Source organism: Rhincodon typus, chromosome 12 (assembly GCF_021869965.1).
Source record: "Rhincodon typus isolate 14 chromosome 12, sRhiTyp1.1, whole genome shotgun sequence".
NCBI classification, from domain to species: Eukaryota; Metazoa; Chordata; class Chondrichthyes; order Orectolobiformes; family Rhincodontidae; genus Rhincodon; species Rhincodon typus.
This window is the reverse complement of record NC_063343.1, coordinates 59,722,012-59,740,725: the sequence shown is the minus strand read 5'-3', so window position 1 is coordinate 59,740,725 and position 18,714 is coordinate 59,722,012. Positions and strand designations below refer to the sequence as shown.

General features: G+C 42.3%; 1 protein-coding gene across 1 annotated transcript in view; it reads left to right on the top strand.

The window, feature by feature from the left end:
* Positions 1-18,714, top strand: part of rad50 (RAD50 homolog, double strand break repair protein) — a 115,348-nt gene that overhangs the window by 39,053 nt on the left and 57,581 nt on the right. Inside the window, exons 10-13 of the mRNA XM_048603696.1 lie at positions 9,497-9,672; positions 11,073-11,310; positions 11,505-11,694; positions 17,381-17,507. Coding sequence (XP_048459653.1) covers positions 9,497-9,672; positions 11,073-11,310; positions 11,505-11,694; positions 17,381-17,507 — 731 coding nt within the window. The remainder of the gene's footprint in view (positions 1-9,496; positions 9,673-11,072; positions 11,311-11,504; positions 11,695-17,380; positions 17,508-18,714) is intronic.

Here is an 18,714-nt window from a genome sequence, read left to right as displayed (position 1 = left end):
GCTAGGTGGATTGGCCATGCTGAATTGCCCGTAGTGTTCAGGGATGTGTAGCTTAGGTGGGTTATAGGGGGATGGGCCTGGGTGGGATGCTGTGAGGGTCTGTGTGGACTTGTTGGGCCAAAGGACCTGTTTCCACACTAGGGATTCTATGAACCTGTCTTAACAGGTTGATTAAAATAACTATCCTTCCTAAAATAAAAATAGAACTGTACATAATACAAATGTTGAAGGTGGTGTTTGGGATGATAATCAAGCACATTGCTTTGCTTTTTGAAAAATTCATTCGTGGGATGTCTGTATCGCTAGCTAGGCCAGAGTTTGCTCACCCCTAACTGCCCAGTGTGAATTTAAGCGTCAACTACGTTGCTGGGAGTCTAGAGTCACATGTAGGCCAGACCAGGTAAGGATGGCAGATTTCCTTCCCTGAAGGGCATCAGTGAGCCAGATGGGTTTTTCCTGACAATTGACAATGGATTCACGGTCATCATTAGACTCTTAATTCCAGATATTTATTGAATCGTACCGTGGCGGGATTCGAATCCAGGTCCCCAGAACATTACCTGGGTCTCTGGATTAACAATCCACTGATAATACCACTGGGCCACTGCTTCGGATGGTGTTGAGTTATTTGGATGTTGTTGGAGATGCCTAGCTGAGTGCAAGTGGGGAGTATTCCATTCCACTACTGAATTGAGCCTTGTAAATGGTAGACAGGATCTGGTGAGTCTAGAGGGGAGTTATTACCTGCAGGATTCCTAACCTCTGAACTGCCTTTGTAACCACAGTATTTATATGGCGAATCCATCTCAGTTTCTGATCATAATCTCTAAGACATTGCAAATATTTGCAAGTGCCTGAGACGTGTCTCTACGTTAAGCACTGAAAATGAAATTTTCTGCAGTTCGGTTTCCTGTCTGTGAATGGGAACTGCACTGGTAAAATGTTTGAGTTTCCTGCTTCCTATTGGTACGTGCATGACTACTTGGGAAGATCTTTGCTTGTGTGTCACGGACTTTCCAGATCACCTCCGCTCTGCGTAATCTTCAGGATCCTATTCACAAAACCTCTGCCCCCATGACGAGACCGACTCGGGTTCCAGCTGAGTGCTTTGTCAGCTTGTGTGCAGGAACTAAGAGGGCCAGCTGATGGCAGTATCGAACAATATGCAACATAACTGTCCCAGTGGCTACCCCTGCTGGCATTTGGTGTTCCCTGCATGAAAAAATGAAGTAGAAAGTAAAGTGAACAGAATAGAATCATAGAGTCATACAGCATGGAAACAGACCCTTTGGCCATTTCATATAGTTGTATCTACAGAGAGAATGTTTTTCTTTTATTCATTTACGGGATGAGGGCGTTGTTGGCTAGACAGCATTTATTGCCCAGAGGGCAGTTAAGAGTCAACTACGTTGCTGCGGGTCTGGAGTCACATATAGACCAGACCAGGTAAGGATGGCAGTTTCCTTCCCTAAAGGACATTAGTGAACCAGATGAGTTTTTTTCCCCCAACAGTCGGCAATGGATTCACGGTCATCCTTCGACTCTTAGTTCCAGATAATTTTTAATTGAATTCAAATTCAACCATCTGCCATGGCGGGATTTGAACCCAGGTCCCCAGAACATTATTTAGGTCTCTGGATTAACAGTCCAGTGATAATACCACTAGGTCTCCCATGTATTTATGTTCATCACAATTCGCTGAAATATTCCAGATACAATTTTATAAGTCATTAATTTTAAGAGTTTCAATGATAGGCTGGGTGGTATATTGGAACAGACCAATGCTCTTCCCTCTTAAGTTCAGATCCTGCACAACACATTGGGTCTTATGCAAAATGTGTTTGTTTTGGTTCATCCAGTTCCAAGTAGACATGGACCTGTGACACTAAAAACGTGTTGGCATGAATTGGTAATGTCAATTTAGACAGGCATCCTGTTGTGGGAGTTGGGAAAGATGACATTCATCTGTTTATACTGCCACTTGACGCTTAATTTCATGGTGTTTAATTTTTGAGTTTTAAGTTTGATTTGTTATTGTCACATTTTACCGCGATAGTGAAAAGTATTGCTTTGTGGGCTATGTAGCCAGATCTTACCATACAAAGTGCAAAGGCACGCAGAACAGAGTGCAGAATACAGTATTACAGGTGCAGAGAAGACGCAGGGAGGGAGAGATCAGAATTAACGTTAAAGATGCCCATTCAAAAGTCTAATAGCAGGGAAGAAGAAGCTGTTCTTGAATCTGTTTGTACATGTATTCAAACTTTTATATTTTCTGTAAAAGGAAAAAGGTGGAAGAGGGTATAACTGGGGTGGGACAGATCTTTGATTATGTTGGCTGCTTTCCGAAGGCAGCGGGAAGTCTAGATGGAGTCAACGGATGGAAGACTGGTTTGTGTGATGGACTGAGCTGTGTTCACGACTCTCTGTAGTTTATTGCGGACTTGGGAAGACCAGTTGCTGTAGCATGCTGTGCTGCAGCCAGACAGGATATTTTCTTCAGTGCATCTATAAAAATTCTTAAGAGTCCTTGTGGACATGCTGAGTTTCCTTTGACTCTACTTCTTCAAGAGACTTTGTCATGTTTTCTTGGCTGTCACGCTACGTGAGTGGACCATGACAGATTGTTGGTGATCATCACTCCCAGGAACTTGACATCTCAACCATCTCCTCCTCAGCACCCTTGATGCATGTAGTGGTGTGCCCTCCACTCCACTTCCTGAAGTCAGTGACTAGCTATTTAATTTTGCTGAAGTTGGGGAGATTGTTGGCTTTACACCACCTTACTAAGTACCCACTCAATCTCTTTCCTGTATTCTGTCTCATTGTTTGAGATCCGACCTACAATGGTGGCATCATCAGCAAACTTGTAAATAGCCACACATTCTTGAGCCTGTAAGGAGCATTGTAGGGGGCTGAGCACATAGCCTTGCAGGGCACCGGTGTTGAGGATTATTGTGGGGGAAGGTGGTGTTGCCTTCTCTTAGTGATTGCGGTCTATGGGTCAGGAGGTAGAGGTTCCAGTTAGTGCGGGGAGCAGAGACCTAGGTCTGAGTTTAGAGTTGAGTTTATTTAGAATAATGGTGCTGAAGACAGAGCTGTAGTCAATAAGTAGGTAAGAGCCTGATGTAGGTATCCTTGTTATCCAGATGTTCCAGAGATGAGTGTCGGGCCAGGGAGATGGACTCGTTACAATGGTAGGCAAATTACGAAGGATCAAGGCAGTTTGGCAGGCTGGAGTTGATTTGAACCATGACTAACCTGTCTAAGCACTTCATAATTCTGGAGGGTCAGAGCCACTGCGTGGTGGTCATGAGGCACACTGCATGATTTTTCTTCAGCACCGGGATAATGGTGGTCTTGAAGCAGGTGGGGACTTTGGATCGTAGTAAGGAGAGGTTAAAGATGTCTGCGAATACTCCCCTCAGCTGGTCTACACAGGATCTGAGCGCACGCGCTCATTTGCTTTCCGTGGGTTCACACTCAAGAAGGCCGATCTAATGTCTGCAATGTGGCTGCTTCTGCATCTGAGGCTGTTGGGATAGGGGACATCATTTCACTGATCATCTGTTCATTATGCATTGAGCTCATCGGGTAGGGATGTACTGTCGCCCACGATTCTGTTCACTTTGTAGCCCGTTGTGTCAAGTAAACCTTGCCACAAATAAATAGTGTCATGTGATTGGTCTGCATCTCGAGCTTAGTTTAGTATTGCGTCTTGCCATCTCTGATGGTTCCAGAGGTCATACCTGGATTTCCTGTATCGGTCAGGGCTGCCCAATTGAATGCCTCAGATGTGGACTTCAGTTTCCATTTGGGAAACATTCAGATTAACTTCAACAAAGTTGCTGGAAAAGCTCAGCAGGTCTGGCAGCATCTGTTAAGGAAAAAACAGAGTTAACGTTTCGCGTCCAGTGACCCTTCCTCAGAACCTTCTGGACCCGAAACGTTAACTGTTTTTTTCCTCCACAGATGCTGCCAGACCTGCTGAGCTTCATCGGCAACCTTGTTTTTGTTCCTGATTTACAGAATCTGCAGTTCTTTTGGTTTTTATTCAGATTAACTTCTTTGGCACACAGTCTTCTACACACTTAATAATGAGGTAACAGTAGTCCACCAACTCTGAGCAGTGGCCTGAAAGCCCTTGTGTTTCCTCAGACCAACACTGCACTACTTTCTGCGCTGGGTGCTTCAATTTTCACACGTCTCTCAGGCACACTTTGTCCAATGTTTATCAAAAGCCACATCAATCACATCCACAGCACCTGCCTGTCCAGATGCTGAGCATTACCTTGAAGAGTGGTTATGTGAACTAGATGCACACACACACACCTTTCCGCCTATAAATCCAGGTGGATGAGCTTTGAGAGATGTCAGCCTTTGTAAAGTGACTTCTTCGTAATTTTGCCAGCTTGCCTTCTGCAAATTTCTGAAATGGTCGGCAACTCTAAAACTTAAATTTGGAAGCGTGGAATTTTACTCTATTTAAAAAGGCAATGTGTCATTCAGTGGTCAATAATATTTGCAATCACGTCAGTAGATCTTTTTGCTATGTTTCTAACTATCCAGGATGCCCAAATATTAAATAGGGTTTTTCCTTGTGTGGCAATAATTGTGTCTTTGATAAAGTCTTTACAGTGAAGAACCTAAAATCTCTATTTTATAGGCAGGAATACTGTGTTTTCTTGCCCTGAGATACTGTAGGCTTCTGCCAAATGTCACATTTTCCAAACTAAGGGTTGTGGGTTAGAATTCAGTGGAAGCAAGTAATTAAGAAAGCTATTGAATTAGGACCATAAGTAGTAGGAACAAAATTAGGCCATTCAGCCCTTCAATCCTGCTCCACCATTGAGTGGTAACACGGTTGATCTGATATTCTTCACGTCCTCTTTCCAGAATTTTCCCTACTATTTGAGAATCTATCTTAGCCTTAAATATACTCAAGGACACTACCCCCACGGCTGTGTGTGGCAAGGAGTTCCAAAGACACACTCCTCTGAGAGAAGAAATTCCACCCCCCCCCCCCCCCCCTCCCCCTCTTAAATTGGCCCTCCTTTATTGAGAGACAATACCCTCAGGATCTAGACTCTCCTATGAAGGGAAACATCCTCTCAGGATTTACCCCTTGTCAAGCCCCTAAAGAACCCTATATGCTTTGAAGAGATCACCTCTTCTTGTTCTAAACTCCAGTGAGTGGAGTCCCAACTTGTTTAGTCTTGGCTAAAGAGACTATCTGTCCATACCAGGGGTCATTACCAAGAATGTTACCCAACTACACTTTGCTGAAAAGCCCTCAACTTAAGTTGGATGCAAATAGGACCCTGTAAGTGGTAAGGGACAATAAAGTTAGGGGGATAGATGTCATTCTCTGAAGTTGTAAATGTGAGCCCTGAAACCTGTGCTACCTGCTTGGTGCCAGTGTTAAGGAAATCTCCTCACGGCTGCAGAAGAATTGTCGAAGTCCATGTTGTTGCCAATGGCATTGGTAGGACCTGGAAAGATCCTGTTGACCCTGTGCCAACTTGCTTGTGGTTCAGACAGTAATCTAGAGCTTACCTTTTTTGGTTCTGCTTTTTAATTTAGCCCTAGCTGCTCGTATTCCCTCAGCAAACCTCTTTCCTCCTCCTACCTGTATGTTGATACCAACGTGGACCACGACAATTGGATCTTTCCTCTCTCTCACCAAGTTCCTCTGCAGCCGAGATAAGATATCCTGAGCACGTGCATCAGGAAGGCAACACAGCCTCCAGGACTCTCGATCCTGGCGAGAGGGAAGAGTGTCTATTCCCCCTGACTATACTATCCCCGATCACTACTATGTTTCTCCCTCCTCTTGAATGGCTCCCTGTACCACGGCGTTGTGGTCAGTTTGCTTATTCTCCCTACAGTCCCCACTCTCAAACCTGTTAGACAAGCTCGAGGGCCGAAGTTCCTTCAGCACTACCTCCTGGATCCTTTTACCTGCCTCACGCATAGGCCCACCCTCCTGTCCTGACTTGAATTTGATGTAGCTAATTCAAGGGGTGTGACTGCTTCCTGAAACACGGCATCTAAGTAATGCTCGCCCTCCCTGATGTGTCGCAGTGTTCGAAGCTCCGACTCTAGCTTATCAACTCTGAGCCACATTCTCTCAAACAACCAATACTTGCTACAGACATAGTCACAATGAGCCACAACGGGGTCTACCAGCTCCTGCATCATGCAGTCACCTAGCCCTGTGTCTCTATTTTAATTATTTAGTTCTTAATTTGGTTTTTAAAAATTTCCTCTTTTTTAGTTTGTAATCTCTAAATATTTCACCTGTTTAGTCTCAAGCTGAAAGTAACATACAACAGTCAAGTTAGCAGCTTTACTAACCAATGAGCTTGTGATTTTCCTGTGATATCACGCTTTGTTTTGTGCTGGGCCCCTGATCCTGGACTTCAGTTTATCCCATTAATAATAAATCCTAACAAACAATGATACAAAAAAAGCCAAGCAAGAAGTATCACTTGCCTTCTACACCAAATTCCCAGACTGCTTCCAAAATGCCTGAACCATATCCTAATGCAGGCTGTGTCTCACTGCAGATGTGATCTTTCCTTCTTGACCATGTGAAGCTTTCGCTAGGCCTTCTCTTATATCGAACTGATTCATACCAGTTAAGCTTCAATGGTTATCAACACCAATTGAGGCCCTATTCAGGATGCAGGTGATTGACTGATAACTAATCCTCCGTCAGCTGAGTCAGCTACCTTTATTAACCTATTAACTAAGGTTTAAACTTGTAAATTGAAGAAAGCAAGGTTTACCGATTCTGTTCCCACAGTACCTCCAAAGTCCCCAAACTATATACTTACTCAGGCTGCATCTCACTCCAGATGTGATCTCTCCTGCCCGACCATGCGAAGCTTACTAATATTTGGAATAGTTTTATAAAAACAATATGTTGTGGATCCATCCAGGGATCAGGCTATTTCAGATCTGGTAATGATTAATAAGGCAGGTATAGTAAATGTTCTGAGTAAAAGATCCCCTCAAACTGTGCCCAGAATGTGGTAAAATTTAGTATTCGGTTTGAGAGTGAGAAACTTGGGTCAGAAACAACTGTGCTAAAATTAACTGGAGGTATTTACCAAAGGAGTGAAGGCAGAATTGGCTGTAGTGGACAAGGAAAGGAGTTTAACAGGAAAGTCAGTTAAGGAAAAATGGAAAATATTTAAGAAATAGTTAATGGCTCACAACAAAGATGTGCCTGTGAGGAAGAAGGATTCTTGGAAGGGGATAAGGTAACCATGGTTAACCAGGTTTACAATCGAGTATAGCCATATTCTGTAATCCAATCAAACCAATACCTAGTATCAAACTTAAACTTTAAATAAAAACAATGTAGCAAAGATTAGTGTTCAGGCAGAAAATTCTAAAACTCTTTAAAAAGCAACAAAAACTGACTAACAGGAGTGAGGGAATCTTTCTGAGGGTGATCCATTAAGTAATATTAAAAAATGAGAGTGAGAGTTTCTTTAAATGTATAAAATGGGAGAGAGAGGACAAAGTGAATATAGGCCCCTTAGAGAATGAGATTGAGAAAACAGTGAGGGGGCGCAAGAAATGGCAGAGTAGTTGACTTAGACTTTACATCAGTCTTTGTAGTAGAAATCACTAATAGCATTCCAGAAATACTAAATAAAGGGCAAAAGTTGGGGGAGTGGGGGGGTGGAATAAATGCAACACCTAAAACTAAAGATAAAGTACTAATTTAAGAAAAGGTGAGGTGCAGTGAAATCTGGGTGTCATGGTGGAACAGTTGCATTCGGGTGCAGTGGGCAGTGAGGCAAGCTAATGGCATGCTCTCCTTCATAGTGAGAGGATTTGAGTATCGGAGTAAGGATGTCTTGCCGCAGTTATACTGGACCTTGGTGAGGCTGCACCTTGAGTATTATGTGCAGTTTTTGTCTCCTAGTCTGAGGAAGTACGCTCTTGCTATCGAGGAGTCCAGCGAATGTTCACCAGACTGATTCCTGGGATGGCAGGCCTGACCTATGAAGATAACTGGATCGGCTGGTCTTGTATTTGCTGGAATTTAGAAAAATGAGGGGGGACCCCATAGAAACATATAAAATTCTGATGGGACTGGACATGCTAGATGAGGGAAGAATATTTGCAATGTTGGGGAAGACCAGAACGAGGGTTGAGAATAAGGTATTAGTCATTCAGGACTGAGATCAGGAAGAATTTCTTCATCAGAGTTGTGAGCCTGTGGAATTCTCTCCCCCAGGAAACTTTGGGGCCAGCTCATAAGGTATATTCAAGAGGGAGCTGGATGTAGCCCTTGTGGCTAAAGGGATCAAGGGGTATGGAGAAAGGGCAGGAATGGGATACTGTGATTGCATAACAGCCATGATCGTATTGAATGGTGGTGCAGGCTTGAAGGGCAAAATGGCCTACTCTTGCACCTATTTTCTATGTTTCTATGTTAAGGATGTTAATGGGCTAAAGACCAATAGGTCTCCTGGACCTTGTGCAATGCATCCTAGATTGTTAAAGGAGGTAGCTGCAAAGATAGTAGATCCTATAATGATAATCTTCTAAGCATTCTTGATTTTGCAAAGAGTCCCAAAGGTTTGGAAACCTGCAAACAAAATACACTCATTCAAAAAGAGAGTGAGACAAAAAGAGGTAACGACTATAGGCCAGTTAACTTCGCATCTGTTATTTTGAAAACATTACAGTCGTCTTATAAAGAATGTAATAGCAGAGCCTTTAAATATGTAATGTGATCCAGCATTGTTAACATGGCTACATGAAGGAGAAATTATGTGTGATAACTTTGTTAGAATTCTTTGAAGATATCATAAAGGGGAATCAGTAAAAGCAATATTGTTAGATTTCTGAAATGCATTTAATAAGGTACTGTACATGAGGCTTCTTAAAAAGATAGGAGCCCATGGTGTTGGGGTTATTACATTATCAAGGATAAAGGGTTGGCTAACCAATAAAAAAAAAAGAGCTGGGTTAAGGAAGATATTTTAGGGTGGCAACCTGTAATTGTGGAGTGCCTCAAGAATCAGTGTTGGGCCACAGTCGTTTACAATGCATGCCAATGACTTGGATGAGGGAAGTGAATGTACTGTCACCAAGTTGGCGAATGGTGAAGATGACAGTGTCTACCGAGGGTGATAGACATGTTCGGTGAGTGGGCAGAACTTGGCAGTTGGGACATAATGTGGGAAAATGTGAGGTCTTGCACTTCGACAGGGAGAGTAGAGGATCTGAATATTATTTAAACAGAGAAAGTGGCAGCACAGAGATTTGTGGCTGTCCTTACAAATGCTAGCAGATAATAGGGAAAACAAATGGACTGTTGGCTTTTATTTCAAAGAGAATGGAGTATAAATATAGGGAAGTCTATGAAGGCACCAGTTAGACTTGAATATTGTGAACCACTTTGAACACAGAGGTTGCACGTGATTTCCTGTCAGGTTTTATATGAAACTTTATTTCCTGAATTTTTTAGTAAGGAGTTAGCTTCAGCAGACCAGAACAAAAATCACACAAGTGCTGCACTGAAAACAAAAGAACAGCAACTCTCTACCTACGAGGAGAAACTCTTCGACGTATGTGGAGGCCAGGATTTTGAGAGTGACCTGTATAAACTTCAGGATGACATCGAAAAGACATCAAAGCAGAGAGGTGAGTGTAGAATATGACTCAGTGCCTCCTTGTTGAATGGATCTTAATTGGCTTTCTGCACCACTAGGAAATTGGGTGAATTTTTGGTGACACCACACTTTTTATTGACCATTTGTTTTGTTCTAACCAGCACAATGGCCACACCACGTTTTCTCTCCAAATTGAACCTTTATTTCTCTTGCTGCTTGCTTAACATCCTCCCTTAGCATTTACACAGAACAACCAACGCCACAAACAGCAATCAATGCAATCTGACCCTGTCTTATTCTTTTCCACTTCGCCACCTTTTGAGATGATTAAGCCACCCATCCTTGTTCAATGCTTCTCTTTTGCTGTTCACTTCTCTTAAGCCCACATTGTTTGGCTCCACTTGTGCATACCCAGTAGCAGCTAGATTATCTTGACCAGTAGCTCAACCTACACAAACTCCCTGTGCACTCCTCTTTCCCCCTGACCCCACCATCCTTGTCCTAATTCACTTGTTTGTTTGTTTGTGTTCATTCATGGAAAGTGGACATCGCTAAGTGAGCCAGTATTTATTGCCTGTCCTTAGTTGCCCTTTCAGAAGGTGGTGGTGAGCTGCCTTCTTGAACTGCTACAGTCCATTTGTTGTCAGTCTATTCCATTTTTTTTCTTAAAAAAGATTCACCACATACAAATTGGTGACGGACTTATTTTCTATGTTGTGTTCCGTACTCTTGGAGATATTGTGCCAATGGAACTAGTTTAATTGTGAAAACTGGGCAGCATGGGCAAGTTGGTCCAAAGTTTACATGTTGTAGAACTCTATAACTTGCATAATCTTGGCAAATTGCTTCTGTATAAGTTTTTTGTTTTTAATTCATTCATGGAATGTGGGCTTTATTACCCATCCCTAATTGCCCAGAAGGCAGTTAAGAGTCAACCACATTGCTGTTGGTCTGGAGTCACATGTAGGCCAGACCAGCTAAGGATAGCAGTTTCCTTCCCTAAAGGACATTAGTGAACCAGATGGGTAATGGATATGACTGTTAATACCAGATTTTTGTTGAATTTATATTTAACCAATCTGCCGTGGCAGGATTTGAACGCAGGTCCCCAGAACATTACCTGGGTCTCTAGATTACCAGTCCACTAGGCCATCTCCTCCCCTCAAAGAATAATAAGCCTTAAAGGACTGCAAATAAAGGTTTGATTTTAAATGTTGTATTTCTAACACTAAACAGATTAAGCTGTGAAAAGAGGCATTGAGTGTTGGCCACTTCAACATGCTTTCTTTTCATTGCTGATCAAACGTGTAGCGTGATGAGGGGAATTAAATTCTCTTGTGCTCTGCTGATCTTCCATCCATGCCCCTACCTAGGAAAAAAAAAATTGAAACCTAGTTTTCTTCCTTGGTCTGATCTTTCTGTTTTCCCCAGCTATGCTTTCTGGAGCGACGGCTGTCTACAGCCAGTTTATTAGCCAGTTAACGGAGGAAAATGAGCCCTGCTGTCCCATCTGCCAGCGTGTTTTCCCCTCAGAGGCTGAGTTACAGGACATCATCGATGATCTGCAGTCAAAACTGCGGCTTGTCCCGGATAAACTTAAATCAGCCGAGTCGGAACTGAAGAAGAAAGAAAAACGTCGCGATGAGATGATGGGATTGAAACCGATCAGGTATAAAATAAACCAGAGCTGGTTTTGCTGGTCTCAATTGCTGTTTCTACCCTCCCTGGTTATTAACTCACTGGTTGCTCGCTCGCTTAAACGATTAGAATCTTTGTTTCTCTCAAGCTGTTTAGATTTGATGCTCAGTCTGACAGGCTGATTCTTAAATAGTGAAATGACTCCCAGGATGTTTTATTCTGTAGGGAATCTGTTGTTGAACTTAAGGAAAGGGATTTACCTGAATTGCGCAATAAACTTCAGAGCATCAATCGAGATATTCAGCGCCTGAAGAGTGATGTGGAGGAACAGGAGACTCTTCTTGCTGTCTTCCTGTCTGAGGAAGGCAGCGCAAAAGTGTGTCTGCAAGATGTATTGCTTATGGAGAGATACCAGGTAACTGTTTGCAAATTCCTTTCAAAAGCTCATTGAAAGATTCTGTGGATTCCGACTGAAGTCTGTGGAATGACAGCATTTCTCAGTCTTGCTGAGACTTCAGTACTTTAGCAATTCTGAATTTTTCTGCATTGTTGACTCAGCAGCATGCATGCTTCACTTGCACAATATTGAAAAACTTCTGTTGTCAGATCGTGTCATCTTTTTGGTAGCTGGCACTGTCTTTTGAAAGGTTGAGGTCTCCAGAGCTGTGATTTTGGAGAAAGGCCACACACAGCAAGTCCAACATACATCCTACATCACTTCCATCTGCTAAGAAGATCGTATGCATGTTTATGTGTTTTACATTTTTTTTCCTGTTTATTCATTCATGGGATGAGGGCATCACTGGCTAGGCAGCATTTATTGCCCATCCATAATTGCCCAGAGGGCAGTTAAGAGTCAACCACAATGCTGTGGGTCTGGAGTCACATGTAGGCCAGACCAGGTAAGGATGGCAGTTTCCTTCCCTAAAGGACATTAGTGAACCAGATAGGTTTTTCCAGCAATTCACAATGGATTCATAGTCATCATTAGATTCTTAATTCCAAATGCTTTATTGAATTCAAATTCCACCATCTGCCATTGTGGGATTTGAACCCAGGTCCCCAGAACATTATCTGGGTCTCTGGATTAATAGTCCGGTGACAATACCACTAGGCCATCGCCTCCCCGAGGCAATATAATTGTAAATAAGTGACTTTTGAGGGTTATGCACTTTGGACAGGAAGAGTAGGGGTGCTGGATGTTATTTAAGTGGGAAAGACCACTGAAAGGAGGGATTTGCAAGTCCTTGTCCATGAATCTCAAAAAACAGGCATTCAGGTTCAGCAGATTGTAGGGTAGGCAAATAGAATGTTGGCCTTTATTTCAAACGGAATGGAGCATTAAAATAGGGAAGTTTTGCTAAAACTATACAAGGCTTGTCAGACCACAGTTGGAATATTGTGATCAGTTTTGCTCCCTTTACACAAGAAAAGATATACTGGCATTGACAGCAGTCCAGAGAAGGTTTACAAGATTTAGAATGGCAGATGCAGAAAGATTGTTTCTCCTTGTTAGAAAGTCAATGCCTAGAGGATGTAATCTCAGAGTAAGAAGTCATCAATTTAAAACAGTGATAAGGGGGAATTTCTTCTCTGTACCTTCTGAATCTGTGGAATTCTTTACCCCAGAGAGCTATTGAGGCTGGGTCGTTAGAACAGATTATTAATCAGTAAAGGAATCGAGGATTATGGGGAAAAGACAGGAAAGTGATGTTGAAGATTATTGGATCAGCCATGAATGGCAGAGTCAACTCTGGGCTGAATGGCTTACTTCTGCTCCTACACCTTATAGTCTTATTTTCTATTCACTTAGCTCACTATTCAAATAATCTTTCCTCGTCTAACATTCGTGTTTGGAACAAATGTTCCAAGCAATATCTAAACGAAGTCCAAAGAAAACAGCAATTCAATCTTTGTGTAGTTCATAGTTATTTAGTATCTTGCAAGTCATAATTAATTATTTTAGGAATTATTTGAGTATCATTATTCATTCAGTGTTAATGATATCGTGGTGCTGAGTTCACAGAAGTTGGAAGATCTGTAAGAAGAGCTACTGTTGATAGAAGTAGACAGAAATTGAACAAAACTCTCAATACATATATTGCAAGACGTGCTGTGGAATTATACCACTCAGCTGAATTTCTGACCCATAATACTTCAGTTTACCTTTGACATATATGTCTACAGCCAAGTAGATCTTAAATTCTGAAATTCCTTCTCTACATCTTCCCATGTAGAACCTTGTTGAATTCCTTCCCTGAAGGTTACCTTGCTAACCAAACCTTTGACTACATTCCTTATGTCATCATCTTTGATGTTTGTGTGATTACCATGATGAGCCTTGACTTGATTTTTTTTATATATTGGAGGCAAATGAAAGCAAGTTATCATGGGTTTGTAAACATTTGGAGACCGCAGTCTTATTTAGACTCATACCAGTGATACCCACTGATCTGCATGCTTGTAATTTCTCATTGTAGCTCGCCTTGAATTATTGCTTTGTCATGACTCCCATTTATTATCAGATCAGCCATGATCTCATTGAATGGCAGAGCAGACTTGATGGGCCAAATGGCCAGTTCTCCTCCTACATCTTATGGTTATGTTGGTTATATTGTTTTGTATAATGGCTGCTCTAAGTGCATGGTCAGATCAGATTCCCGGACATGCTCTACTGTTGAGTCACTGTGTATTTTAGAAAGTTGCAGTTCTAGATTTTGCGCAAACTCTCACTCTTGGACTCTCCCATGGCACATCTTAGTGGGCATTTTTGGCAGAGTTTTTGGATTAGATCACCTGCCTGTCCCTTCAGCTGACATGTGATGTGTAGCCCTGGCTGAATTCCTGCAAGAAACCACAGAGGACCATAGGGTTGCACTCATTAGAGAGAGATGACTGGTGGTGGGTTTAATCTGAGGGTTACCATGCCCTGGGCGAGGGGAGAGGTTGAGAAGAGGAGAATCCTTCAATGTGACCTCAGCTGATATGGCAATTGAGCCCATACTTTTGACATCTCTCTGTATTGCAAACCAGCTGTCCATCCAACTGAGCTAACCAACTGAGTAAAGCATGGCGAGTCCTTGCTGATGTAGTGAGTATGGACTCCCTGTACATCTTGGTGAAGGAATTACATAGAAAGGCTCGTGTGAATAACACAGTCTAGTTCAGCCTCAAGTGAATATTATCATTGGATCCTCAGATAGTCCTTTAATTCAATTAGATATTCAGCACACTCCTAAAAGGTGATATTGAGAGTGATCACCACTTGTATACATAGGTGAATATTCAAAGCAGGGCTTAGATTTTTGTAATAATTCCATATCATGCCCTGTGGAAATTCTGCTCCTTGGTTACTCATTGTAAAAAGGAATAAGTATTCTGTTGCTTTTCATTTTGAAGAGACATTTTGGTGCCGGGATAGTTAACGAAAAATGTTTTCTTAATGCTTTCTTGAAGAGGGATGTGCTGTCAAATACGATTGAGAAGTCAAATCTTTGACAAGAAACTGGATTAGTTTGAATTCTTTTTGACTTTTGCTGTCTATTCTGTTGAGTTTCTGTTGAGTTTTTAACATCCTTTGTTGATATTGAGCCCTGTCAATATCTGATGAACCGACTTAATTAACTTACAAAACATGACCACGTGGGGGTGCTAAATTGACACTAAATTTGCCTGATCTGATACCCTTTGTTCATGCTATCTCCTTTATAACTTTGCTACCTTGCACAGGCATGCTCAGAAAATATTATATCAAAGTTATCTCCATAAGCTCGTCGCTTAAGCAGATTCTTTTTGAAAGCCTAATCGAGATGTGTCCAGTTATGATAGGCTTGCAGCGAGATTTAAATTTGTACCAGTGTCATCTCCAGCTACAGTATCATAGTTGTGTTCTGAAGTGACCCTGACACATGACTTTCAGATCTGTCAGCTGAGTTTTCTGAGGAGATCAAGATTAAGGTCATTAATGTGTAGCTGTGCATAATTCACAATATTTCATAATTTGTAATACACAAAATGCCACAAGAAATGAAAATCAGAAATAAGACAAAAGATGTTTTGGAAAAACCACAGGCCAAGTGACATATGTAGAGAAAGAAACAGAGTTGATACCCTGGATTTTTGCAAAGTCAGGAGGACTGGGGTATTGTTTAAAAATGGCAGGTGGGTCCTAATTCTGCAATGCCTGATCCCTTACCTGGCATCTGCGATTTTCAATAATGCCTCTTAGGGTATGCCCTGAGATTCTTGCCTGATATTCCGGAAATCCATTAGTTTGTGGAAACCCCTGAGCCCTAAGAGGAATGTTGATTGACAGCTTTGGTTTTCTGATCTCTGCTGTCGATTCCACAGTGTCTATTTATGCAAAGTTAAGAGATTTCACATGCCTGCAGTTTCTGCTATTAATACTTCCAAAGATCTGGATGATTAACACTTTTATTGCTCAGTAGTAAAGGGACATTTTATAGCACAGTGGAAAATAATCAATGATATTTTTTTACATGCCCTATTATCACTTTGGTTCCTTTACCCTACGTCTATGGGCATGGAGGTAGTGTGGTTTCATATAGCAAGTTATGAGGAGGGGAAAAGTGGGCCTGATGATGGGTACAAGGGGCATAGCCCAGCATATGAGGCATCAGGGCAGGGTGTAACCCTGGGGGTAGGAGGAGCATTGAGGGTCTGGGTCGGTGGAGGCGTATAATCTAGCATCGGGGCATGAAGATCCATGGGGATGGAGTGGCAGACATGGACTGACGTGTGCATGTGCGGTTGCCTCGATAGGACATAGTGGGTTTGAGGGGTGAGCCCCACCAGCATCATGGTGATGAAAATTCAGCCCAATATTTCAAGTTGATCTGTGCTTCTAATTATTTCCCATTCCATTTCCTATCTCTTGCATTTGAATTAGAGGATTATCTCTCGTTGATCAGTTATTATGGGACTAAATGCGGAATATGAATTGGTGATGGTTTTTAAATTTCATAAAAGCAAGTTTGAAGAAGTTTTCAGTTGTGTGATGCTAGTTAGTGTTTTCCTAGTGGTTCCTGGTTTGAACTGATGGTTTCCTACAATGGTTTCCTGTTTCTTTCCTGTTGAGAACGATAGCAGTTTGCCAGGTTATCCGCTCTGACTACTGTCGGTGACCCTTGGACTAACTAGTAGTGGCAACATTTTAGAAACATAGAAAGCAGGAGCGGCAGTAGGCCATTCAGCCCCTCGAGTTGATCGTGACCGATCATCCAACTCAGTACCCTGTTCCCATTTTCTCTCTACACTCTTCAATCTTTTTAACCTTAATTGTATCTAACTCTTCGTGAAAGCAGTGTTTGGCCTCAACTGCTTTCTGTGCAAGAAAATTCCACAGGCTGACTACTGAGTGAAGAAATTTCTCCTCATCTCAGTTTTTAATGCCCCATTTCTCATAACCCTTTCACTAACCATCTAGACTAAACACAGAAGAGTGTGCTCTTGAGGAAATAAAGCATCGCCAGTGTCCCTCCCACCTCTAATTGAGTCAGTCATCACATTTCGGGACGTGGGGTAACAAATGGTTTGAACTCAGCAAAAGACTGAGCAATGCCAAAGGTTGTACATGCAGCACCTTAGTGTTACAAAAGGTTTAAAAAAAAACATGAGAAGTTTTTGTAATCAGAGGGTCATGGAGCGTTAGGGTCTAGAGTCAAACAGCACAGAAACAGACCCTTTGGTCCAACTCCTCTACGACCAGACATCCCAATCTGACCTAGTTCCATTTGCAAACATTTGGCCCATTTCCCTCTAAACCCTTCCTAATTATATACACATGCAGATGCCTTTTAAATGTTGTCATTGTACCAGCTTCCACCAACACCCCTGGCAGCTTGTTCCATACACGCACCACCCTCTGTGTGGAAAAAGTTCCATGAAAGAAGACAAGAATCAGATTCAGGAGTAATGTTCCAAAGGGAAATGTATTTGAATCTGAAGGGAAAATAAATGCAGGGGAATGGGACGAGTCAGATTGCTCTTTCAAAATGTCAGAAAAGGCTGAGTGGGCCGAATGGTCTCATGATACGTGATTTGGTTCCATTGTAATGGTTGTCCATGGCTTTTTTTGTCAGATGGAATTGAGAGACGTTGAACGAAAGATTGCCCAGCAAGCTGCCAAGCTTCAGGGAATAGATGTGAACCGCACAATGCAGCAGGTCAACCAGGAGAAGCAAGAGATGCAACTTCAAGTGGAGACAGGTAAGAAAGAGCAAAGATTGTTGTGAAAGTGCAAATGCTTGCATTTCCATACGAGGTTCACATCAGCCTGAAGGCCACATACGTCTCTTAATGTGCCAACACGTTGACTTTCACATTTGGAAGTCACTGCTGTGAGTGGACCTCTTAAGTTCCGAGCAGAAGAAAAAATAATTTGCAGGAAAATAGTTTGTGGGGTTACCATTGACCAGAAATTGAACTAGATCAGCCATATAAATACTGTGCATACAAGAAAAGGTCAGATGCTCAGACTCTTCCATCAGAACTCACCTCCTGTCTCCCCCATACTTGTGCACCATCTACAAGGTGCAATTCAGGAGCGTGGTGGCATACTCTCCATTTGCCTATAACCCTTACGTCACTCTGGAAGCTTGACACCATCCAAGAAAAAGCAGCAGCTTGATTGGCATCCCATTTACTGCCTTCAACATTCAGTCTCTTCACTAAATGCAGGGTGATAGCAGTCTATACCAGCTACAAGATGCACTGCAGTAACTTGCTGAGGCTTCTTTGACAGCATCTTTCAAATCTGTGACTTCAGCCTCCTGGAAGAACAAGGGCAACAGATACATTGGAATACGGTATTATGCAAGTCCCCTCCAAGTCATGTTCCATCCTCAGTTAGAACTGCATTGCCACAGTTGCTGAGTTAAAACCCTGGACCTCCTTTAACGGCATTGCATGATATGACTGCAGCTGTTCAAGAAAGCAAGTCTTTACCACCTTTTCCAGGGAAATTTGGGATGGGAAGTAAATACGCACATCACTTGAATGAAAAAAGAAAACTGGAATAAGGCAGCGAGTCTTGTAAATTTGAGAAACAGTAACAAGTTGCTGGAAAAGCTCAACAGGTTTGGCAGCATCTATAAATAGAAATCAGAGTTAATGTTTCGGGTCTGGTGACTCTTCTTCAGAACTGTAACTTTGAGGTGTATTTAAAAGCAGAGCTTACAGTGCTGATGGTAAAGTGAGTGTGCCAGATATAGAGATAGTAGGAACTGCAGATGCTGGAGAATCCGAGACAACAAGGTGCAGGGCTGGATGAACACAGCCGGCCAAGCAGCATCATAGGAGCAGAAAGGCTGACGTTTCGGGCCTAGACCCTTCATCAGAAAAGGGGGAGGGGAAGGGGGTTCTGAAATAAATAGGGAGAGAGTGGGAGGCGGATAGAAGATGGATAGAGGAGAGG